This window comes from Rhinolophus ferrumequinum, chromosome 10, assembly GCF_004115265.2.
Source record: "Rhinolophus ferrumequinum isolate MPI-CBG mRhiFer1 chromosome 10, mRhiFer1_v1.p, whole genome shotgun sequence".
Classification (NCBI taxonomy): domain Eukaryota; kingdom Metazoa; phylum Chordata; class Mammalia; order Chiroptera; family Rhinolophidae; genus Rhinolophus; species Rhinolophus ferrumequinum.
In genome coordinates, this window is record NC_046293.1 from 88,287,869 (window position 1) to 88,312,457 (window position 24,589).

Consider the following 24,589-nt stretch of genomic DNA (forward strand, 5'->3'; position numbering starts at 1 on the left):
GAGTCTCATGCAGAGAGTGGGGCAAGTGTGGGCAGAGGGTAAAGCCTGCTCTGCTTGAACTCTTAGCAGTCCTTGGAGGTTAGGGTGCACCCTGCCTCCTAGGTGGACAAGTCTGGGGTGGGAGGGAGCAAGGGCAGGAGCAGTCACCCACCCACCTCGACTTCAACCTACAACTGTGGGGTCCTTGCCCACCGTAAGGTTAAAAGTAGCACTTTGCTGGGGCAGCTGCTAGTCCTGAAGTGTGAAAGCCAGAGTGGGAGGAGGGGAGCGGAGGTACTGCCTAAGAGAAGACCCGCTTGTTTGTACTGCGTCCAGGAAAGTCTGAGGCTCAAGAACTGATTAGTGAAGAAGGCTGGAGAACAGACCGCCCGATAGCTGGTTGAACAATCATGCTGTCACCAATGCCCTTCCTCCACTCCGTGCCAGGGAGCCGGCCCAGATCGTCTGTTCCCACTGGCCTGGCAAACTCCGTAGGAGGCAGGAGGGGTCTCTGTGAAGCATCCAGGCCACTGGTGGTGGTGGCGGTGGCGGTGGGGGTGCGGGGGTAGACAGAGACCCGGGACAGCCTCGGGTGGAGCCCCCGGAGGGCGGGACGGGGCTGCTGATGCCGAGGGCGTTCCCCTCCCCCCATCCCCCCGGAGCTGGCAGCCGCAGGGCGGGGTATTTAGAGCGCACAGACACCCACACAAAAAACAAGCGGCCACTGTGCGGCAGGAACGCGCTGTGCTGCCACCGCCTGCGGGACCTGGGAACCCATCAACACCTGGACCGCTAGGAGGCCAGGCTAGGAAGTGGCCTGTCCATCTCTGAGGGTGGGGACGAGGTGGGGGAGGAAGCTTGAGCCTGTGTGCTAAGTTGAGGAAGGAGGGAGGGTGTGGGTGAGCAGAGAGGTGTGTTTCCTCAGTGTCCCGCCCCCAGAGCACAGGCTCCCTGGGAGGGTGGTCGTAGGGTGGGGGCAGTTAGGCAGGTAGAGGGCAGGTAGAGGGCAGCCTGGATCGTCCTACCAACATAGGCGCACACCCCCTGGGTGAGCCTCTCCCTGAGACCCTAGGCTTTGGGATCTCTTCAACTGGGAAAATAAGCAAAGAGAAGAAATCTTTCCCCCACCCCCATCCAATGTGCAGTTTGCTTGGGCTGTCTCTGGTGACCCCCTCGCAGTTAGTACCTGTGTGCCAGAGAGGCTAGCCCTGCATGTGCCACCCACTGGCTGGCTTGGCCCTGGGGACAGAGCCCAGCTAGGTCGGAATTAGGCTACTGCTGGTGTCCAAAGCAGAACACCAGAGCTGGTACCCCGGCTGAGGGCACAGAATTCCGCAGCAGAAATGTGGGTGGGCCTGTCCACCCTGCCCCAGTCCCTCACTGCTGCCCCTATAGGGACCCCATGGAGGCCCAAGAGGAATCAATACCAGGCTAGGCTTGTTCCCCCCCACACACCCCATCAGTGGTCAGGTTTCCAGCCTGCTCAGGAGCCAGTGTCTCCCACCACGCCTGAAGCAGGGCCGATTGGGACCCCCGTAGTTGGGGCCCCCATAGAGCAGGCCTCTCCGTGTCCCTGCCTCACCTTTCCTTGACCTATCGCTTAACAATAGGTCATCACCCTGTGGCTAGAGCTGGGAACTTCCCGGTCCCAGTTCCGTTTTAGAAAATTACCCTGAAAGTATGATTAATACCCTAAGGCTTATTGATCACAATCTGTGGTCTATCATTCTTTCCAGGCTAATACCATCATTGTTCCTGGGCTGTTGACACCCCCAGTGAACCATGTTGCCAATGGAAAGGCTCCATGCTGACCCTCACGTAGCCTCTGGAGGAACGTCCAAATTTTCCCATAACTATCCCAAGCTAGTCTGAGAATGTTAAGGCAGTTTTTGAAGGTGTGAACGCCTTCTCAGATCACCAGTGCTCTAGCAGCGTAGGCAGCATGAGCCCCTGACTCGATTGCCCTCTGGTTTCATGCCTACCTCTGTCAAGTCTACTAAGCTGGGTGGCAACCCCAGGCAGCCTAGTCCCTGGGGTTCCCTTAAGGACTGACATGAGAGGAAGAGTCTTCTTTCCATTTAAAATATTCAAGGAACCTCTCAGGGACGAGAAGATGCCTTGGATTTCTTTTCCACCACCCCCCAGGGGACTGGCCCCATCAACTTTAGAGGGGGTGGGGACAGGACACCCCAACTGTTCACCTCAGTGTCAGCAGATGCCTAGAGAGGACAGGAGCAACCCCTTACATAAGAAAAAGCATGCACTTTCAGCTCAGGTAGACCTGGGTTCAAACCTTTAGCAAATGACCTCAGTTTTCTCATCGACAAATGAAGTGACTAGAGTGATTATTGGCAGATTAGATAAGGAAATACACGGACAGTGCTCACATGGGCCGTGGCACAGGGTCGGGCTCAGCAGGTGTTTGACATTCTCATCGTCATCACCATTCTTACGTACTTTGGAAGTGCGTCTGGGACCACACCGTGTACCCGGGAACTCGTTTTCTTGAAGCTGCTAGAGATGAAGCTTCAGAGTTCCCCACTTGCAGGGACCCCTTGCAAGGCTCTGCACCTGATTTTTCATTTGTAACTTTGTATTGTCTTTCTTGAGGAGTGCCTTACTCCTCAGGATATATAAGCGTTGGGCCCCACAAAGCCTGACTACTTCCTGTGTCCTCCACAGCACTTAGCATGGGACGAGAATGGATGAATGAAAGAGGTGGTGAGCAGATAGGAAGGGAGGGTGGATGGAGAGAGGGAGGCCGGCTGTTGGCCTGCGAGCAGGTGGGTGAGGGAGAACACTCACCCTGGAGGAGAGGGCAGATCTTTCTCCAGGCTGTGACGCTTCCTTGGCTGGTGTACTGGCCCAACGCCACCTCCAGGAAGAACACAGGGATGCCGCAGGTGAAGAAGAAAATGAAGTAGGGGATGAAGAAAGCTCCTGTGGAGGAAGGGGAGGCAGAGATTTAGCCTTTCAACCCTAGGCCCCTCCAAGGAACCTGTGCTCCAGCATCTTTAATCGTCCTCCTCACCCCTCCCAAGGGCTCAAGTTGGCTTCCTCCTGTCTGTGTGTGGGGACAGGCCAGAATTTTCCAGTCTGAATCCCACTTGGGCTAGGAAGGATCTTTGAAAGGAAATGAAGGAAATTTTAGGTGGAAATCCTAATGTATGCACTATTTATTAATATTTCCTGTGTGCTTCACAAATCTAGTCAATTTATTGTTTTTGGAACAAAAACATGTGTTCTGTATAATTTGATATGCTTATTAAATTATCAAGTTTGTTACATTTTAGAGAAAAACAAACAAAAACACCTTGGAAAAATTATTTTCCCTCTAATAATTTTCAGAGGGTCTTTTTCCCCCTCTCCCGGGCTCTGATCTGAACTGGGATCTCAACAGAGAAGGCCACTCCTGCTCTCAGGCTGACTCTGGGGAAATGGGGTGTCAGCAGCCAGGTGATCAGGCCCCAACCGGAGGCCTGGCCTAAAACACAACCAGCAAGTTACATGCGAAGGGAATTGAAGGCAACCCTAAGTTCACAGTACCCATTTCAGTCACTAAGACATAACCTCACCTCAGAAGTGTACCCATGGGGGGACGGATTACTGTTTATTGCACAATGATAACAGTTGGTACTTATTTGGTGCTTACTTTGTGTCAGGTACTCTGCTAAATGCTTCACCAACATCAAAATCCTCACACAACCTCCCCTGGGGTAGGTTCTATTGCCATGTCCATCCTATACACGAGAAGACTAAGGCCACTTTACAGATTCAAAAACTGAGACACAGATGAGGAAACTGAGGCACAAACCCAGGTGATGTGATCTTGAGTCTGTGCTCTTAACTATTACATTAGAATGCCTCTCAAGTAATCCATATTACTTTGTAGGAAAAAAGAAAGTACAAAGGGAAGGAAAGGAAAAAGCATTATATAGCCTTCCAATCTCTTATAAACACACAGACATATGTATTTCTTTTTTAAAAAATAAGAACCTACTATATATGAGTATATCTTGATAACTTTAAAAATGTATATAATGAACCTCTCTTCACACCAATAAATACATATCTGTGCCATCACTTTAATGGCTGTGCAGTATTCTGCCTTAAGCATCTCTCCAGGTTTATTTTGTCAGTACCTTCTGTGGCCTTTGTTGTTGCATAAGAAACAACATCTCTGATGAAGACCGTTATCCACATCCTTGTGCACCTGCCTAATTTGCTCCTTAGTAGAAATTTCCGGTAAAGGAATTGGTGGGTCAGAGGGTATGCACATTATTTTTTGCTTTTTCTTGGGAGGGGATATAAAATATATATAACATAAATCTTACCATTTTAACCATTTTGAAGTATACACTTCAGTGGCATTAAGGAAATTCACATTGTTGTGCAACCATCACCACCATCCATTTCCAGAACTTTCTCATCATCCCAAACGGAAACTCTGTACCCGTCAAACACTAACTCCCCATTCCTCCCTTACCTCAAGCCCTGGCAACCACCATTCTACTTTCTCTCTTTGAATTTGCCTCTTGTAGGCACCTCATATAAAATGAATCCTCCAGTACGTGTCCTTTCGTGACTGATTTCTTTCTCTTAGCATCATGTCCTCAAGGCCCATGTCGTAGCAGGTATCAGGATGTCCTTCCTTTTTAAGGCTGAATCATATTCCCACGCATGTATAGACCACGTTTTGTTTATCCATTCATCCATAGACAGACACTTGGGTTCTTTCCACCTTTTGGTGGAACATTTTATTAAGGTTTTTGACATGCATTTCCAAATTGCCCTCCAAAAGTTTTGTACCATCTTATACCTATCTGCACTCCCAACAGCAATCTGTGAGAGAAAGGAGGGGGATCTGTGGATCTCCTGGGCCCGAGGGAAGCACGACAAGCCAGGAACCTTCCCCCAAATTCTGAAGTCTTTTCTGACTCCGTGTTTGCCTTTACATCCTGAATAACGCTAGAGCATCAGTACGTACGAAGCTAATCAACACCACAGACACTGGGTTACCCAGCTTAGATGGCTACAGGGGCTCGGCTGAGGGCAGTGCTCAGGAGAAGGGGTATGGCTGAGGGACACCTCAGTGTCCGAGGGCACGTTACAGAAAGTCTGTGGGGGCACATGACCCCAGGCTCCTTCCCACCGCTGTGTGGTGATCCTTCCCCTCGAGTAAAGGAGATGGCTTCAGTTCCATCCTTGGAAGGTAGACTTCTACCCCATAGAGGACGGGTGACTTCAGGAGGCCTGGGGCTGGGCCCGCCTCAGGCTGAGTCCACCCTGAAAAGGCAGGACTGGGCCTGGGCCTTTGGGGACAGTGGGAGGGGGGTGGTGTGGATAGACCATAGGGGCACCCTCCATCCTTGGCTTTCTCCCTGGCTTTGCAACACACAATCACCGTCAATGTCCTCTTTTCATGAGCTCCTCAGAACTTTGCTTTGGGAGGTGATCCAGGCCCGCGGTTCTCCTGGCACCTGCCCAGGCTATGGGCACAAGCAGCCTGTGGTGCCCACAGGGATCTGTGAACAGGGTGACCCCTCTGTGCTCGGACATGCCTCATTATCTCTGCCACGCACTCTCTCCTAACCACGACAATCGGGAAATTCAGAATTTCATTCAACTCGCTATGGAAATGAACCACTTCTTGAGGATGGTGACTCCCTGCCCTTTTATAACCAAAGACATTATTAGACCAATAATTTTATTATCTTTCATCCCTTTTGAAAGGTTTACCTCTACAAGACTCTGTATTAACTAATAATTACTACATAATTAATTATTAATTAATAATCAATTGACAACCTATTATTAACTAATACTCAATTAATATATTAGTAAAAACTGTATTTAACTGCCAACCAGGGCTCACGGTCAGCTTGAGATAAAGCATATTACCTCAATGAGTTCAATTCTAGCCTAAAGCAAAAAATTCACATTTGGGTCCGTCTGTGAAGTCATGTTCTCACACAGATGTATTATTAAGTTGTCTGAAATAAGGAAACTAATTCCTGGACCTTCATTACTACCTTCCTAGACCCTTAAAGACCAGCTGCCCCAGATTTGGACCCCTGACCTCGCTTAGCCCCTCGTTAAAGATGAAGGGAACATGATAGAGGGATGGCAGCTGTCTTTCCCAGCTAGTTGGACTGGGACAGAGCTGAAGTGAGAACACGAGTCACAGAGGTGAACACAGAGCCTGTGCAGTAAATGTAACCTGGTCCTGCCATTTCACGATGACACAGGCTCAGCCCGGTGTCACCGCACACCGCACACATCAGAGGAGCTTGTCTCTCCACCCTGCCCCGGGACCAGTACAGAGGTCACGGCCACAGCTGTAGCCACCAGGCAGGACAGAGGCAGGGTGGGCGCCAGAGCCCAAAGCCACATTTCCTGAGCCCTCACCCTCCCTCTCTTGCAGATGGTAGGGTGAGATGCACGCAGTAATGTGAGGCCCGGGGAGTCTGGCTTCCAGGGTCCACTGCTCCCAAGCAGCTCTGGGGTCTTGGGCAGGTCGCTAAATTCTCTGACCCTCCGTGTCCTCCTCAATGAAATGAGGGCTCGGCCGAGATCAACTTTAGCTCTAGTTCTAATATCTCATGTGTTCCATAAAATTGGCCTGGGACAAAGAAGTAAGTCATCACCCCGCCCCCTTCTCTCCACCTCCCCTCATCTCTGGCCCAGCATGGGCCCCACGCCCAGTCTTGGCTTCTTAGTCCTGAGCTGCCCAGGAAATCCCATTTCTATTTCTTAGGAGTCTTTGGTTCAAGCAGTTTATAATGATAACTGTAAGCTTTAAAACACAGAGCAAGATACATGGTAGATGCTCAGGAAATATTTGTCAAGTTAAATATAGTGTTTAAAAGATTTTTCCAAACAATGGTTACCTTTAAGTGGAAATGTTTCACCTTTCTACCTCCTGGAATGTTTCTGATACTCACTACAAACATACATCATTTCCATAAGAAGAACACAGGTATTTTCAAAAGGCAAAAATGAATCTTGCCAGTCACAAATAAACTCATCGAAATGAATTATTTCATTTATATGAAACATCCCAAATGGGTAAATCCCATTTTAGATTAGTGGTTGGCAAGGGCTGGTGGGGAGAGGGAATGGGGGTGACTGTTAACAGGTACTGGAGTTCTTTTGGGGGTGATGAAAAGATTCTAAAATCAATGGTGGTGGTGGTTGCACAATTCTGTGAATATACTAAAAACCATTTAATTGCACAATGAGAAAAATTGTTATGGACCCTTCCTACCACGCCCCTGCTCATTTTTCCTACCAGTGCTGAAAAATAATAAAATTATGTTTCTTCAATTTATAAAAATCATAGACAAGATAATATTGTTTCGCTAATCAAAATTCCGCAGTGGTTCCTCTTTCACTCAGAGCAGAGCCTAGCAGAGCCCTGTTACCTCTCTGATCTCATCTCCTATTATTCTCCCCATCTGTCATTCCCCTCCTCGCTGTTCCTCAAATATGCCAGTTGCACTTTCACCCCAGGACCTTTGCCCCTGCTGTTCCCTCTGTTTGGAATGTTCTTTACCTGATATACATCTCTAAGCGTCATTCTGTTACCCCTCCAAGTATTTACTCAAATGTCACTTCCTTAACGAAACCTTTCCTGGTACCTTATTTCACATTTCAAACCCCTCTCCCCCAACCCTGTGACCCGGCTTTCCCTATCCCTCCTCCTGGCTGAGCTTCTCACCAATCCACTCATCACCATATTTTACTCATTTGTCTGTAATCTGCCACCTTCACTAGACTGTGACACATGGAATGCGTTCTCTTTTGTATCTAGAACAGTACCTGGCACATGCTAGGCCCACAACAATGTTAGTTAAATAAATGAATGAATCCTGTCAACAACTGACATTTCTGCAGAGTAATGAAGGAGGTTATTAAAAACTCAGATCCCTGGATCAGCTAATGCCTTTATTTAATCTTCACCGTAGCCCTCTGAGGTATCATTCCATTTCACACAGAAGGACATTGAGGCCAGTGGTGAAGCTAGAAGTCGAACTCAAGTCCTCCAGCTCCATTCTACCTCCTTCCACTTGGCCGCGTTGCCCAGGCAGGAGGCACCCAGGTAGGCACTGCCTGTCTAGCAGGGCACGGCTCTCCCCACCACGCCTACCTCAGAGTGAACTCACCACCTCCGTTTTTGTAGCAGAGATAGGGAAACCTCCAGACATTGCCCAGCCCAATGATCTCCCCGGCCACTGACAGCACAAACTCCATCTTGTTGGTCCATTGGCCCCGATCCTTCACCTGGTCCAACTTCTCTCCCTCCTCAGGGACCCAGGAGACCACGGGAGGCCCATCCTCAGGGACTGCCATTTTTCTGTCCATAGCCATGTAATGGATTGGGAAGCCGCCGAGCTGGGAACGGGGCAGGATCGTGAGATGGGCACAGCCTGGTGGGAGGAGAAGGAATGAGCTGCCCGGCCCCAACACATGCCCCTCCATCCCTGCTTTCTCCATCTTAATCTTTCATTATTATTGGAATATCGCTTTCATGTATTGTTGGACTATTGATTTTCTTCTGAAACTCTCAATGACATTTACACTTAAAGTTAAATGTCATTGAACTTTATGACATTTTGCTCTCATGACTCTGAGAACAAATAGGGACCAAATCTTAGTTTGCCCATTTTGCAGATGGGAAGATCGAGGCCTTTGGCAGTTGAAGTGACTTGCCTGAAACCATTTAGTAGTAGAGTAGAATTAAAACCCAAGCTTGGGGCCTTTTATTCCAAGTCCCTTTGATCTTTACAGCCAGCCACCATCTCTGCTGTCCTGTCTGTCCCAGCTTCTCAGTACCCAGGGAGTGGCACCAGCTCAGCCTCCAGCTTCTAGGCCAGAAGAGATCAAAGGCTGCCGGAGGTCAAAGGTAGGGGCGGCCTAGGTGACTGCATGGTCTTCCCCTGGCCAGTTTTGTGCTCATCCCTGTACCAGGGTGATCAATCGACTCAGGGTAAACATGGGAGCCAGCTGGCTCTAGCCATCTGATTGGGAGGGAAAGGGAAGGTGGGGCCTCTGCACAAGGGCAGATGAGGACTAGGATTGGTGCCAAGGCCAAGTGCAGGCCTTCAGGGGAAGCCTGGTTCTTTTTCTCTCTGTTGTACCTGTCCTGAGCACAGGTGAGGGGTCCTGGAAGTAGAAGGGGTCACCAGAGTGATTCTCACATGAATGGTTGTCATCTCAGATCAGAGTGGGACCCCCAAGGGAGACCCAGAAGTGGCTGCCCATCACGGCAGTTCACCGCCCCTGCCAACTCTCTGCCCTCCTAAAGAGCCCAAAGCTCCCTGGACTTCCAAAAACTTCCAGTTAAACCGCTCAGTTTCACTCTGTCCTCTCGTTGTCCATTTGTCAATTGCCAGGCTGCACGGTCGTGGAGTATCTACAATCCCTGTTCTCCTTCCCCTCCCCCTCTCCCACCCCACAATCTCCCTGAGGCTACCTCTGCCTCTGTTTCCAGTGAGCTGCCAGGAGGAGGTGCCCAGGCTGCAGAAAGAAGCACCCACCCACCACCCCTTGCCTCCGAAGGGCGTTGGGGCACCAAAGTGACCCAGAGTCACCAAGAGCTCCGTGCTCCTCCAAGGCTCTAGAGAAACACAAGGGATCCTTTTTATTAAAAGAAGAGTCTGTGTTTATTTGTTGGTCCTTTTAACCCAGGCAACAGCCCAAGCCCAAGCCTGTTAGAAAGGTGTGGCAGGAGCCATTTGAGGTTATGGAAATTTTTGAAGGTGACTTGGAGGGTGCAGATTATCCCAGGAATGGGAAAGCATGTCGGGGTGAAATTCCGGCATTGGCACCTCCTCAGAGGCTGCCGTTGCAAGCTCAGCCCAGAAGGGAAGATGAGGAGACAGGCGCCCACTGGAAATGAGAGGCCCTCAGCCTCTGATACCAGGGAGGAGGGGTGGAAGAAGGCAAGGGAAGAGCTCCAGGTTCAGAGTGAGCAGCAGACTCCATGGGGCCTTGAGAGCCAGAGCCTCAGGTTGAAAGAACAGGTGTCTGGTCCCAGGGGAAACGTTGCCAATACCTGAACCAACTGCGGGTCCTACTACAGAATTGGGGCTGGGGTACCCTGAGGAACAGCCCCTGAATTGTTATCAAACAAATGAATGGATGAATGAATGAACTAAAAAAAACAATGAAAAAAGCACCAGACAGGAAACCCAAGTTCTAGTCCAGACCTAATAATAATAATCAAATGTAACATTTGAGTAAGCACTGCCCGAAAAACATACACATCTTTATATACATTATTAAATTTCATCCTCATAAAAATCTTTGAAGTAGATATTACTATTAACTCCATTTTATAAATAAGGAAATGAAACTCAGAGAAATGAAGAATAAGACCTGACACATACCCTGTTTCCCCAAAAATAAGACCTAGCTGGACATCAGCTCTAATGTGTCTTTTGGAGCAAAAATTATATTATTATATTATATTATATTATATTATATTATATTATATTATATTATACTATATTAAGACCCAGTCTTATATTACAGTAAAATAAGACTGGGTCTTATATTAATTTTTGCTCCAAAAGATGCATTAGAGCTGATTGTCCGGCTAGGTCTTATTTTTGGGGAAACACGGTAGCAGGTGCTCAGTAAAACTATTTTGCAATGGTTTGAATAAACTTACCAATACAATAAGTGGTCGAGTTGAGTCTCTCACTTGCTGTGTGACCTTAGGCAAATCACACCTCTTCTCTGGGCTTCACACAGCCTCCCTGGAAGAGAGAAAGACCCCTGTTCAACAGAGGTGTTGGGAGGCAGGGATAAAAATAAGACCCATAAAAGACAAAGTGAGATTATCGCCTTTCTTGCCAGGCCAGAGGGTAGGTAGCATGGCGCAGGGTGAGCCAAGCACAAGAGTCGCGGAGGGGTCGGTAAGCAGGCAAGCCTTGCGGTTCCTAGACCGGAAGCAGCTATTTCAGGACCAAGCTGTCCTCAACAGTTGGAGGAGGCCACACCTGGTGGGGAAAAGGAGTAAATGAAGGGAAAACCAGAGGAGAATGTGGGATGGGGCAGCAATCTCAGAGCCCAGTTTGGGCACAGGGCTTGTGTTGTGTTGCAGACAGGGCAGGAGGGAGAAGACATGCGCGGATGATGTGACATTGTTTGCTTGTTTGTTTTAAAGGTTATTGGAAGGATCATAACTTACGGGTAAGAATGAAAAACCGGAATGGCAGAATGAAAGCAAGAGCATGTGGAAAGGCCAGCTGGCCCAGAGCCATGGCTAAGTCAAGGGGAAAAAGGCTGAAATTGCAGCAAGTGGGATTCAAGTTAGATTCAGGGAGAAATGTCCAGGATAATGTTAGACATAAGAATAAGCTGTACAGAGCTCTCCTTTTTGGGTTAACTTTGAAAAGCCAAAAAGATAGCACACCCTGCCCTCCTGCCACCTTCACCCTGCCCCCACTCTGCCCTTCCACCCCAATCCATTTTCTAGGACTAAAGAACAGTGTTATCCACAGTCAAGATGACTTCCGGATGTCTCCCCCTTCCCAAGGCTCCAGCGCAGCTCTGTCGCCTCCCCAGCCCCTAGCACCACCTCCCCAGGCTGCCTGCCTGCTCTGCTAGGCTGGGACAGGGTACGGGGGTGTGGAGTGGGCCTCATCATACCTCAGTGCCCTCCAGAAGCAAAGACACCCACACCCACACTGGGCACAGCGCTGCGCACCGAGGAAATATTCAAGAAGTTAGCGAGTCCAAAGTGAACCGCAGGGACTGGGTATGTGCGCAGAGGCCTGGCCAGGCTCTGGGCAGAGGCGCAGACAAGTGTGGAAATGCTCCCCACGTGCTGCTGCGACCCCAGCTCAGCCCCATCCCACTCCCCAGCATAGGAAAGGCCCGGCCCCTGGACATGGGCACAGGACACCCCAGCCCCTGCTTCAGCCCACACCCACATACCAGTTCCCATTTCCATACACACGCTGGTGCCATTCCCGTCACGTCCCTTTGCACACACATACCTGTGTGCACAGCACCAAAACCTGGCTCCCGTCTAGTCCGTCCCACTCTAGGGGCTGCCTGGCCTGGCTGGTGGCTCTCTGTGCCTTGTGTCAGCCCCCTCGTGACCCCCTCAGGCACCAGCATACCCCAGCCTCCCCACACACTGCCCCTGAGCTAGGCAGCTTCCTCCTTCTGCTCTCTGGTGGGGGGAGGGCAGGAGCCCCTTACTTCTGCTCACTGATGGCATATCACAGGCCTTCGGGAATGGCCTGAGGTCTGTCCCCTCTGCTCTTCCTCCCACCTGGCGGGGCACCGTCTGTTTCCCCCTCCCCCTCAGTCAGGTGACCACCCCTCTTTTCCACACACCCTGTGGCCATCCCCCCATCTGTGGGCTTTCCTGCTACCCAGGCCTGTCTCTGAGCAACTCAGATGCCATGGACGGTGCGGGGAGCTGGGCTGACACCCCTTGTCCTAAGATTCCCGGACGTCAGACTTTGCTCTGGTCCCAGTGCATGTGCCACAGACACACGATTCTGCAGTCTTGCCACCCAGGTCGCAGCCTCCAGCCACTCTGAGGACCCTCTCAGCTCCTGGAAGACAGATGCAGCCCTCCGCCTCCTGCTCACCTCAGTCCCCAGTCCGGCTGCTGCCGTCAGCTCAGCTCCATGCCTCAGGTCCCCGGGGAGTCCCAGAAAAGTCTGTCTGAGAATGCCCAGAGGTGGAGCCTGAAAGGGAAACTGTCCACCTTCGCTCCTCCTGTTCTTCCAGCTCAGAATCCCATCTAAGCCGTTGTCCTGGGGCTCCCAGACAGAAAGTGACTGGTGTGTATGTGTGAGTGTGTGTGTGTGTGTGTGTGTGTGTGTGTGTGTGCACGCGCCAGTATATTGAGAAGGAAGGGACAGAGAAATACCACAAGCGACAGGAGGGATTGAGGTCAAAATTTGTGAACCAGAATTACAACATCCAACCGCAGAAGTCAAGTCCTCTGTCCCCAGTCCCCCACCCCCACTCACTCCCACTGTGGCCCCTCCCGCCCTCCGAGTGGGCACTGTCCCAAGAGGACCCCTCCAAGCCAGCTCAGAGACTCACATTCGACCTTATTTCCCCTCCTTGGGTTCCTTTGCCCTTCCCCCTTCCCCTTCTCACCTTGCCCCCTCCTGGTATCAGTACTGGCTCCTTCCGAGGACGAGGAGGTCAGGATGTACAGGCAGAGGACAAGCCCTCTTTTAGTAGAGCAGTAGGATGGAGCCACCAACTCCCGGCTGGGAACTGAGAAACTCAGAAGGGGCGTTGGCGCCAGTGACAAGCACGGGAGGAGGGTGAATCAGATGCTGGAGTTTTCCACCAAGTACCTGCCTCTGTGGTTTCAAGGCAGGCTCTGGCCCTTCACCACCACTACCCTTTTCCTTGGGATTTTCCTAGAGAAAAGTGCCCAGAGCACACCTCAAAGAGCCCAATCTGGAAAGAACACAGGTTTGCAGTCAGACAGACTTGAGTTTGAACCCTTCCTTTTGTCATTTACCGATCATGTCGGCCTCAGTTTATTAATCTGTAAAAGGTAGATAACAATACCCACTTCACTGAGCTGCTGTAAAGGCTGAAGACAATAGGGTATAGTGCTAAGGATAACACAGGTTTTTCAGGGGAGTAGTCAGTACTTGCTGTGGGTCCTCTGGAAGCAGGGCTGGGATGATGGAGTGTCTGGTCCTAGGCAACGTAATAACGCTCTAGTGACCTCCCAGCACTAAGGCATACAGCTGGGACGTGCTTGATTGCCTGGCAGCTGTCAGTGGGGAATTGTACTGAATAAGTGTGTATGTCCGTCCCGTGCTACGTGCCCAGTGAGCTTATCCAGGACAGGGTCCTCGTCACTATTCCCGAGCGTGCCCTCACGGTGCTGGACACAGGACTGTCCCAAGGCCATTCATTCAGAATAGGCACGGTCTCTTTCAGGTCAAGGTGGTGTGGAGGAGGGGAAGTTGTGGGGAGAAAAGGGAAATTTCCCTCCGCATGAGCTTCCCCTTTGTATTTTAGAACTTCCCAGCAGGGCTGGGTGTGAAGTGAGAATCTCAGTCTGTAGTTTTCCATCAGGCGCCCCCCTCTCACTGTCTCTCGGCCCCTCTCAGCACCTTCTGTGGGGTTCCCCATCAAGAGGAAGCCAGAGCGAGTCTCAGTTCTCAGACCTTTGCCTCCAGGAAAGCAGGAGGCAGGCTGGGGGTCAGCTCAGGCAGAGCAGGGCATGGCCCCAGCCAGAACTCACATTCTAGTCCCCTCCCCCCAGTGCTCACCTGGGGTGATGTGACCTGCACTGCTGCATCTGCCCTGCCCCCACATGTCGGGCCACCATGTGTCAATGGTGGAGCTTACTGCAGAAGGGACACCAAAGTCCATGAGAGTACCTGCTGCAGCTATTCCAGAACAAAACACCCAGGCTCTCCACGAAGGGGAGCGAGAACAAAGACAATCAGACTAGGAGAGCGTGAATTTCCTAGCTCATTTCATTCATTTAAAAATTTTATTTCGTGCCACAATGTGTCAGGCTTTCTGCGAGGACCTGGGGATACGCACGGCCCAGCAGTCTTGTCCCTTCTCCTTCGCCTTGGAGGAGAACAGTTACCTCGCTTGACCTGACCTCCCTTTAACCTTGAGCCCTCCCATGCTCAAGTCCCCCCAACCCCACTGGGTATTCAGACCAATCGGTAAACTCCTGGAGGCCGGAGACCCCCATCTGTGCGAAAGGTAGGAATCCCGGAATTACCTGGAAAGCCTTCCTAAGACTGGGCTGTTTCCATACTGGGAAGGTCCAGAGACAAGATGAAACATGGTCAAATGAATGAGTTATCTTGCTGTAGTGAGAACCATGAACCCCATAGAATCTTCTCATCTTCTAACCTCATGCCTGCTTTTAAAGGGCCTGGCATGAAACCTATTTCTTGAGCGTCTAACTCGGGCTAGGTGCTTTGCATGTTACCCCATTTAATCCTCACAAGAACTTTGAAATGTAGGAATTATTAGCCCCATTTTACAGATGACAACATTGGGGTGAACGGAAGTGACGTGCCCTAAGGCTGAAGCAGGGGCCCAGCTGGGACCCCTGTAATAGAAGCCCTGCAGCTTGAGCTCAGAATGCCTCCGGGATGGGGGAGGGTGCCCTGCCCCCGTGCGCTCATCTTAGAAGATTACCCTGTAGCACATAATTAATGTCGGTATGCTTGCTAATTACAAACTCTATCTTCTTCCCAGGTTACTCCCCTCACCGTTCCCAGATCCCTGATGCCACCAAAGAGTTGCAATGACAGAGAGGGGCATCATGAAAGAAGAACAGACCTCCAGGATGTCATGCAATCTCTGGGAGAATGCCCTGATTTTCCCCTAAATATCCCAAGCTGGTCTGAGAATGTTAAGGCAGCTTTGAAGGTGTTAACCCGCTGCCTTCTCTGACCACCGGTGCTCTGATAATAAACGTTTATTCTATGGTCCAACTCCTGTGTTGGTCTGTTGGCTGAGCGGCTCAGGCAGCACGTGCTCCGGACTCGGTTGGCCACCACACACCCCCCCCACACACACGCACAGTTTCAAGGCCATATACTAGTGAATGATGGAGCTAGGAATTAAACGTGGGCCTCTTGGCTCCAAAAGTCTATGCTTGTTCCACTGCAGCACTCTGCTTCCCACACCACGGCTACCTAAACGGCAGGGGTCACATGTCATAATTCTTTGTTTCTGCCTCTACCATTTAATACACTGCTGGCTCAGAGTAGGCACTCGTTCAACGGATGGATGGATGGATGGATGGATGGATGGATGGATGGATGGATGGATGGATGGGGTTATTTTAGGGCTATCTCTTGTCTCCTAGCAAAAATGCTTAGCTCAATGAATGTGTAGCCTTCTTTCTGGGGCCCAGTGCGACCTGGTGCCTGGAGCCAGAGGACAGCAGGATGTCTCTGAACTCTTGGGTGTCTCTGTTTCATTGACAACTCAATGTGGCTGGAGCCACAGGAAACAGGATGGATTTGCTTGAATGCGTCCCCAGGACAGCTCTTCCTACACCCTCCACTGGACTCCAATGACACAATGATGTATTATTTTTCCCACTTTATAGAAAGCAGAGGATCAGATTAACTAACTTGCCCACGGTCACAGTGCTAGTGAGAGGGTAGGACCCACACACCGGGAATGTAGCCTGTGTGAAGGAGTACACTCAGCACAGTGGTGTGTCTGAGCTCAGGCACACTTATCTGATGATAATGAAGGACTGTGTGTCTGAGAATACATGAATGGATCTGAGACACATGCCAGTCCAAGGTATGAGATCTGAGGTCCCAAAGCAGCTGGGTGGACTTGGTGCCTGATCCATCCTTGCTTCCCGGTCTCCAAGGGCCCAGCTTGAGTCTCGTTTCCTGTGCTTCCCCTCTGTCCATTCAGCTCTCACTCGCCTCAGGGCTCTCTCTACCTGTCTTTCTTCCTCTGCCTTTCTTCTCTAACAGGTGTGACTTCTACACAGGACAGGGCTCCCTTTCCTTTTGTGTCTTCCTCTGACAACTGCAGGATCCTGTACGTGCCCTTCCAGGCCAAGAGCAAATGGGACTGAGCGTGCCCCACCCCCACAGCCTCTTGGACGCCCTTGGCTAAAACCAAGTCTGGGCATCCCCGCTCCCTTTGCCCACCAGGACCCAAGCTTTTCTCTCACATCTCTCCCTGTCAACCCCCTGGGTTGTTAGAGCAGACTCCCCTCACCTACTCCCCTAACTGGTTTAATGACCTCAGGGTTCACACATCCATTACCTCATTTGAGCCCTACAGCAAAAGTGTGGATGGTGGGGGCATGGTATTATCTCCATCTGAAAAAAACAAAGACCTGAATTCCAAGTAACTTCCACAAAGCCCACAGCAAGTTAGAGGCAGGTCAGGACTAGACCCTCATCTCCTGATTCTTATGCCAATAGATTATTTTCACACTATATTCCATTATTAATGAATCTCGTAAATAGGACTCAAATCACCATTACTGAACTGCCTACATTCCTTCCTGGGCCTAGCAGATTCTTGCAAATTTGATCAGATGGACGGAGAGATAATACACGTCAGAATGGCCTTCCCAGACCACCTAATTTAAGTCACCGGGTTCCTTCCATACCCCAATTATTCCCCAAAAATGCCCCTTTCTTTCGTAGCATTTGTCACTGAGGAAACTGTATTTTTGTTCCTTACGTATCCTGAGTATAGCATAGCACCACGTAGTAGGTTTTCTAAGAATGTGGTTGGATGCAGCTGCCAGGTGTGTGGTATCTCAAGTTTCTCTAGCAGATTCATTTCTCCCATCTCAGGACTGTGATTGCGCCTGGCACACGTGGGGGATGCCCACACAGTCACCATCCAGGAAGGAGCGGCCAAGGCCAACAGACAGCAGGCCTGCTTTCACTAGTTCTTATAAACTCTCCCAACAACAACAAAAAATCCAAACCTGAGGTCTGGCAAAGATTCCAGTGCATTTTCCCACTAATTGCTTTGTAAAAAAAGAAATACCAAGAAAACCCCCCAGAGGATGCTGTGCACCCTTCACCTGCAGCTCTAGGAACCGCAGGTGCTCCCCTGACACAGCACTGGAGGAAGAACCATCAGAACAGAGGTGGGGACACAGACAGCACCAAAGCCTCCGTATGTGCGGGGAGAAACACAGCGGTGTGTATTCAGCCACACACGCGCACACACACCTGTGCTCCAGCTCTACACACCCATCAGAGGTAGGGCTGCGGAGACACACCTGTGGCACGCTGTGGGGCCAAGACCATGTGTACTGGCCGTTAGGTAGGACGGGCGAGGCCTTGCGCCTGGGTCCTCTTTGCAGCCTAACCCCACGAGTTCATCTCACAGCTCAGGCCCTGTTAGTCGAGCCGCGGTCTCGGCGCTGCTACCCCCTTGTGGCCATGTCTGGCAGTGCTGCATCCAGCATCTGTCTTCTCAGCAGAGCAGCGAGGTGGTGCTGAGGCAGTGGGGTCCCTCTGCTGGCTGAACAGGCATAGTGTCCTGCTCTGTCAGGGCTTTTGGTACCAGCCACCTCCCATCTATGAAGTCCCTGCTGTCCCTCTCTTATGACCCTGGCACCAGGCCCTGGGCGGCCGCATGCAGACACACGTTTGTCAGGCAGAGTCAGGAGAGGACACGGCCAAGGGAAACGTGAGCAGCAAAAGCCCAACCGCTCTCCTCCTCCTTCGTCTAGCTATGGCTCAGGTCCCCTCCTTCATTCTTCCCTCCATTGCCTTCTTATTCCACAGAGAGAAGGAAGCAGGTAGGGGCCCTCGGAGAAGTGTGGACAGAGGTGTGACAGACCCTCCTGGTCTGAGTGTCTGATGATGGAGGATCTCAGCTGGGCCCCATCTCCCCATAGCGAACCTCTCTGCTCATGGTCCACATGAAGTCAGTGAGGGAAGGAGACGGGGAGGAGGGAAGTCCTAGAGCCCCAACTGGAAAGTGCTGAGGAAGTAAGGCAGCAAGGCAGAAGGGCAGGAACCGGGCAGAACTGCTAGCAGTCAGTGGAAAGAACTTGGGTTTAATGGAATGAAGGGTAAGAGGGCCCAGATGCCAAACAGACCTCGCAGCCCACCCACCACCCTCACCCAGCTTCCCCAGCCTGCCTCAAAGGTTATGCTCTTGATACGGGCATTTCGCACCTGTTTATTCACCCCTGGGGCAGGGAAGTTAGGATGGAAAGCACCCAGCTCAGAAGGTGGATTCCAAAATATCCCCTTCGTCTTATCTACCCCAGGTGGGGGACATAAAAGCACAGCTGGACTGCTTCTGTCCTCCCTTTCTGCAGCTGTCCCCAAGGCCAGGCCCATAGGCACTGACCAAGGGCCTGCCCCCTAGCAGTGAGACTCTAGTTCTGTGAGTCTGAGCAGTGACGTCCTGGGTGTGGCAGGGGCAGAGGGTCCTGCCTGGTTCCGTCGGGCCAGGTCCTCAGCTGGGCATACAAGCTGGCGAATTCTCTGCAAAGAGAGTGGAGGTGGCCGCCATGAGGTGGAGTGCGGGCAAGTCTGCCAACTTCCCTCATCGCCAATGTCTGCCTGCCTCCCCATATGTGCCAGCCCCCGTCTCCTTCTGAGAGTTCGAAGCACTTGCTCTGTTCCTCCCCGAGCCCCACACCAGGCTCACCACCCCCTGTGCACCATCTTCTACCTTGGCAGGCCGCCATCTACCGTCATCCACCAGGGTTCCTGCCTCTCTGCCTGCCCTCCTCCCCACTAGCTCCCTACCTCTCTGAAGGAGCCCTTGAGGGTGCTGAGTTTGTAGAAGCTCCAGGCAGGAATGCAGACCATGGAGGACAGAGCCAGGAGCCAGCCCAGGGCATCTCCCCACCAGGGGTACGTGTACTTCTTGTTGTAGGTCAGCGGGGTGTACTTGATCAGGGAGAAGAGGAAGGTGGCCTGAGGGTGAGAACAGGAGAGAAAGGGGCTAGGGAGCAGGGGCCCTGTGCCGTCAGCGCCCCCTGGAGGAGCTGGCAGAGACCACACTCCACGCCTGTATTTTCTTCCAGGCTCTTGTGGGCCAATCAGCCTCCAATTTCCATCCACATTCTGCTTAACATCCACACACCCCCAGTAGATATTTCCTGGGCACCTACCCTGTCCCGCCAGGGCCCCGTGCCCAGGGGTAACTCTATACATGATTGGGCCCCAATTAGGACAGGACTTTGTGCCTGCTGGTGCTTTCCGTTGTTTAAGTCTCCTGTGCCATCAGGTGGGGCTGTGAGTACCTCAAGGGCAGGGGTCAGGCCTCACTTACACCCTGCGTACAGTGGGTGCTCAGGGGAACTGCTGACACTAATGGAGAAGCCAGAGGAAGTGGCACAGAGCAGGACACGCTCAGATTCTGGAGTCAAGTCGCCTGGGCTTGAATCCTAGCTCTCTGCCACTTTCTAGCTTGGGGAAATTGCTTAATCTCTTTGGCGTCAGTTTCATCTCTAAAATAAACATAATGGTAATTCTTACTTTGTGGGGTTCTTGTGAGGCTTTAATGGGTTAAAATGTGTAAAGCACAAGGTACGTGCTCTGTATCTATCGCTGTGGTTATCAGTATTATTACAAGCAGCCTGATGCACCTGGGTTTCAGTCCTGCCTTTGACATTAGACTCACACTGTGGTATTGGTCAAACCGTCAGATACCTCTGGACCTCAGTTTATCCTTCTGTGAAACGGAAAGGAAGAATCTATCTAGCTGTCCTTTTTCTAGAATCCAACAGCAGAATGAACGAAAATTTAAATGATTTTCAATTCCCATGGAGAATTCCCTTCTAGGGTTAACAGTCTACCTATCCTTCTGCCACCACCATCTCTCTATCCCTTCATCTGGCTTTCCTCCCTAAAGGTTATCTTACTGTGCACACAGCTGGTGTGAGGAAGAGCCAACAATATTTGATAAGAGGCCATGGCCTGTACCCAATCATATCTTCAATGTTGTCATAGAAGCGCCCGGCTCCTACCACGAAGAGAAGGAAGGAAGGGAGAGAAAGGACATTCTTTAGCACCCAAAGCATCAGGAGGGGCCCCACAGACCAGGGTGGGCAAGGCCGATGAATAGAAGATGTCGTGGCTGTCTGCACACATCTCTGCTGGGAGAGAACTCTTTCCTGGGATCCAGAGGAATGGCCGTGGGCAGCAAAGACAACTTTCTGATTATCAGGCTGAAGAGGTGTGAACAGGACAGGATATGGATCCACCTGGGGTGGTCTAGGTACAGCCATAACCAGGAGGGTAGGCAAGGCAGACTCTGGAGGGTCTTTCCAATGGGAGCAATTTAGGATTCTTGAGATTTTTGAGGTCAGGTAGGGGAGAAGTCCCAAGAAAAGGTGGGTGTGAGCAGTGGATGTTTCTCTTTTGTCTAAGGGCCCTGGGGTGGAGGGGAGTACTGGAGTTAGGGAGAGTCACTCACCATAGACCCAAGCCACACAGAAGGATTCAAAGATGGCCACAAACAGGAGGCACATGCCACTGGCTGCGTAGTAGTCAAAGAGCTGGAACACGTACATACCGCCCTGCCCAGGAGGAGATAAAAAAAAAGAACTTTATCTGGAGGACACACACAGATATACCCCTATGCCTGCCAGCCTCACACTCTCAAGGCACAGAACAGAGTTAGTGAGATCACAGAGACAGACGTTAAAAGAGAAGTTAGTCTGTAAACTGGTAAGCACGAGGCAGATATGAGGCAATGATTACTTTTTGTTGTTTTTGGGTGGATGAAATAGATAGCTACGGGGTATGATCAAAAAATACAGTGAATGTTTAAAATTAAAAAATTATTACAGTAAAAGACACAATGCCATTAATCCCCCTCAAAATATTCCCCCTCACTTCGAACACACTTATCCCATCATTCTTGCCACTTTCTGAAGCAGTTCTGGAAGTCCTCTTTCATGAGTGTCTTTAGTTGTGCTGTCGTGGCTGCCTCGATGTCCTGAATAGAATCAAAATGTTTACCTTTCATGGTCATTTTGACTTTGGGGGAAGAGCCAGAAGTTGCACGGTGCCAGATCCAGTGGATAAGGACACACCATAATGTTTTTATTTGACAGAAATTGCCATACCAGAAGTGATGTGTGACATGGAGCATTTCCGTTGTGATCACAAAACACGGTGAATGCTACTGCCAAGTGCCATCCAATGGAAAGGCAGGAATCTTCAATACGGGAAGCGGCACGTCGAACCTTAGTAACAGTGTGTGACAAGTTTCAACTTGTTTGGTGCAGTCAGTCAGGTATAAGCTACAGTTGAGAGAAGGTGTGATTTCAAGTGTGCTGTAAATCATCCTCCATCATGAAAATGCACCGTGTCACACATCGTTTCTGGTGCAACTTCTGGCTCTTCCCCAAAGTCAAAATGACCATGAAAGGTAAACATTTCGAATCAATTCAGGACATTGAGGCAGCCACGACAACGCAAGTAAAGACACGCATGAAAGAGGACTTCCAGAACTGCTTCAGAAAGTGTTAAGAACAATGGCAAGAACAAAGTATGTTCAAAGCAAGGGGAAGTATTTTGAGAATTAATGGCAATGTGTTTTTTACTGTAATAAATCTTTTATTTAAACATTCACCGTATTGTCTGATCATATCTCTTATTGTTAGATTGTCCTTGAGAATATTTAAGAATTGACCCAGAAGTCCAAGACATAATGTGCACTTTTTGGCAAAGATCAGGGTAGGGGCTACCATTGGTTTTAACAACCTGACAAGTTTCATCTCCTTCCTTCTCCTTTGAGATGTCACACAGACCAGTACCCATCCCCAGCACTCCCTTTCTCCCTTTGAAGTTTAGCCCTGGAACTTGGTACAACTGCCTGGGAAATTGTGGGATCTTGCTGGAGAGGCAGTTTTTCCTAACCCAAGACTTCCCAGGCATCCTTTCCATACCTCTTAGTTTACCATGGAGCCAAAATCCCCCTTGCAGAAGTAAATGGTCAATGCCCACAGGCCAGAGGAGGGAGTCACCTATTTGTACTTCCCATGGCTAGGAAAGGAGCAGGTCCCAGTGCCTTGAAACCACAGCACCCTGTTCCTCCTTCAGTACAGGACTTGTCTACCTTTACTCCTCCTCCTCACCTGGTCCCCACCTGGAAGCCTCCCAGACCCTCACCTCTGTGAGCATGACCAGCCCAACAAGGAAGGAGATGACAGACACTCCAAGGATGAGGCCCTCCCTCCGGTTCTTCTTGCGGAACACACGGGGGTACATGTCCACCAGTGCCGTCACCAGGCTCTCTACGCACACAAACTGGATGAGAGGGCAAAAGAATTGGAGGGAAAAAGAGCTCCCAGAAGAAGCTCCATCAACTAGCGCTGGTTTATGGCTCGCGGGGTCAGCCGTGTGAGCCGCCCTGTCTCCAGTCCCCAGGGCTGTCCTTGCATGGTTAGGTCTGGACCCACCTTCACAGCTCCTCTTGGTCCCTGGAAGGGCATTCCCGTCTGACATCTGCCCAGTCCCCAGCTGTTTTAAGGCCCAGCGGGACATTAAGCTCGACCTCGTGCCCACTGCTCCTCCTCCCCCAGCCCACCCACACCCACTCGTCTCTCAGCCTCTGAGTGGCCATCACTTGATACCTGGCTATCCAGTCCCAGGAGGACGACCATGAAGAAGAAGCAGCAGGCCCAGATAGGAGAGAAGGGCAGCATCACCACAGCCCGGGGGTAGGCGATGAAAGCCAGGCCAGGGCCTGCAGCAGGAAGCACAGGGACATGCAGAGTGCCGGGCCGTCCCCAGGCCATGTGCAATCCCAGTATGGCGCCATGGCATAACAGGAGCCAGAGGAAACCTCACCCCCACTGTCCTCACCCAGGAGTAGACAGACACACCTCTACCTGGTCCCCAAATTTCCAAGGCACCACCCCCTGTATTTTCATTGGCAGAAACAGAACCTAGAGACTGGGTATAAAGGGCTTTGGAAAACAGAAAGGGGTGCATCACCCACATTTCTGTAATTTCTACCCCAGAAGAAATTACAGATCTCACTCTGATCTCACTCTCCAGATCTATTGCCCCAAACCAGAGGTTTCAAACTCAAAAAGACCTCAGGGGCCAGGCAGACCATGTACATTTGGAAAGTTGACCCAAAGTAAAATGAGGGAGTGACAGGGCCTGATAAGACCTGGAGCCATCGTGCCCCCATCAACTAAAGCAATCGCTGCATTGTTTCTATAGAGGAGACAGTTCCACAGGAAATACCTCCCAGACTAGAGTGGGCCTGGGGCCACCAGTTTGCCACCTCTGCACCCGGCACCTTTTCTGTCACCCTACGAGTGAACTGGCATTAATTTCGGAATACCACTGACATACAACCTCTAAAATAAATTAATGTTCCTCTCAGCTAGTTCAAATAGCAGGAACAGATTCTCAAGCCGGTGCCTGGGTTCATCAGTAGGAAACTTCCTTTGGAAAAAAAGGTTGTGACCCTGTGACCTTTGACCTTGGACATTCCTTTACCTCTTGAAGACGCACCCCCCATACTGGTGAGATGCGGATGATACTGGCACCTGCCTCACAGTTTTCCATTGCACAGTACCGGCAGAATGCTTCACAGAGTGCCTGGCATATAGTAAGTATTTAATAAAAGTGAAATATTATCATTTTTAATGAGTCAATGATGTTAGCTGTCCAGTGCTTGGTACTCGGTGTAACAGGTGCACTTGTGAATGCTATGATAAAAACTGTCTCGTTACAGAGTGCAGTTGGTGGTCCACCGAACAGGGGAAGAGCGAGAGAAACCTTTACAGCTCACCCAGAGAGGGGACTAGTCCTTGATTTTATTTAAAAGCAGCAACAACAAGACTGCATGGTAGAAAAGCATTCACTGAACAAAGGAGGATGCTCTATGTGCCAATATAAACTTACCCGAGACATCATTTAAAGTGAACAAAACAAGTCAGGAGGTAGAACAGGGCATCTAGTACGTTATCAATCGGTTTTTTAAAAGAAATAGTAGTGTGAGTGAATGTGCACGTATGTATGGGTGTGTATTTTTTTTCTCATATACGCTTAAACTATTTCTGGAGGGATAAACACGAATCTGGTAACACTGGTGGACTCCAGGGTAAGGAACTAGAAGTTGGGGTAGGAAGAAAAACGGT

General features: G+C 50.5%; 2 protein-coding genes across 12 annotated transcripts in view; both read right to left on the reverse strand.

Annotated features, from left to right (window-relative positions):
• The window catches only part of SLC6A12 (solute carrier family 6 member 12), a 30,439-nt gene extending 13,902 nt beyond the window's left edge, over window positions 1-16,537 (reverse strand). For 2 of the 8 annotated variants that reach the window (XM_033118226.1, XM_033118224.1), the window contains exons 1-4: window positions 12,594-12,946; window positions 10,655-10,742; window positions 8,145-8,408; window positions 2,785-2,919 (exon numbers count right to left, since the gene is read on the reverse strand). In XM_033118226.1, the coding sequence (XP_032974117.1) occupies window positions 2,785-2,919; window positions 8,145-8,349 (340 nt within the window). In that variant the 5' untranslated portion in view covers window positions 8,350-8,408; window positions 10,655-10,742; window positions 12,594-12,946. Of the gene's footprint in view, window positions 1-2,784; window positions 2,920-8,144; window positions 8,409-10,654; window positions 10,743-11,637; window positions 11,658-11,925; window positions 11,957-11,987; window positions 12,008-12,195; window positions 12,217-12,593; window positions 12,947-13,113 lie in introns of those variants that run through there. The other 6 variants (XM_033118218.1, XM_033118223.1, XM_033118220.1 and 3 more) reach the window with 6 other exon arrangements.
• Window positions 16,538-18,505: 1,968 nt separating this feature from the next.
• The window catches only part of SLC6A13 (solute carrier family 6 member 13), a 43,711-nt gene continuing 37,627 nt past the window's right edge, over window positions 18,506-24,589 (reverse strand). For 2 of the 4 annotated variants that reach the window (XM_033118592.1, XM_033118591.1), the window contains exons 9-14: window positions 23,066-23,178; window positions 22,602-22,739; window positions 20,899-21,001; window positions 20,345-20,445; window positions 19,224-19,394; window positions 18,630-18,956 (exon numbers count right to left, since the gene is read on the reverse strand). In XM_033118592.1, coding sequence (XP_032974483.1) covers window positions 18,834-18,956; window positions 19,224-19,394; window positions 20,345-20,445; window positions 20,899-21,001; window positions 22,602-22,739; window positions 23,066-23,178 — 749 coding nt within the window. In that variant the 3' untranslated portion in view covers window positions 18,630-18,833. Of the gene's footprint in view, window positions 18,957-19,223; window positions 19,395-20,344; window positions 20,446-20,898; window positions 21,002-22,601; window positions 22,740-23,065; window positions 23,179-24,589 lie in introns of all 4 variants that reach the window. The other 2 variants (XM_033118589.1, XM_033118590.1) reach the window with 2 other exon arrangements.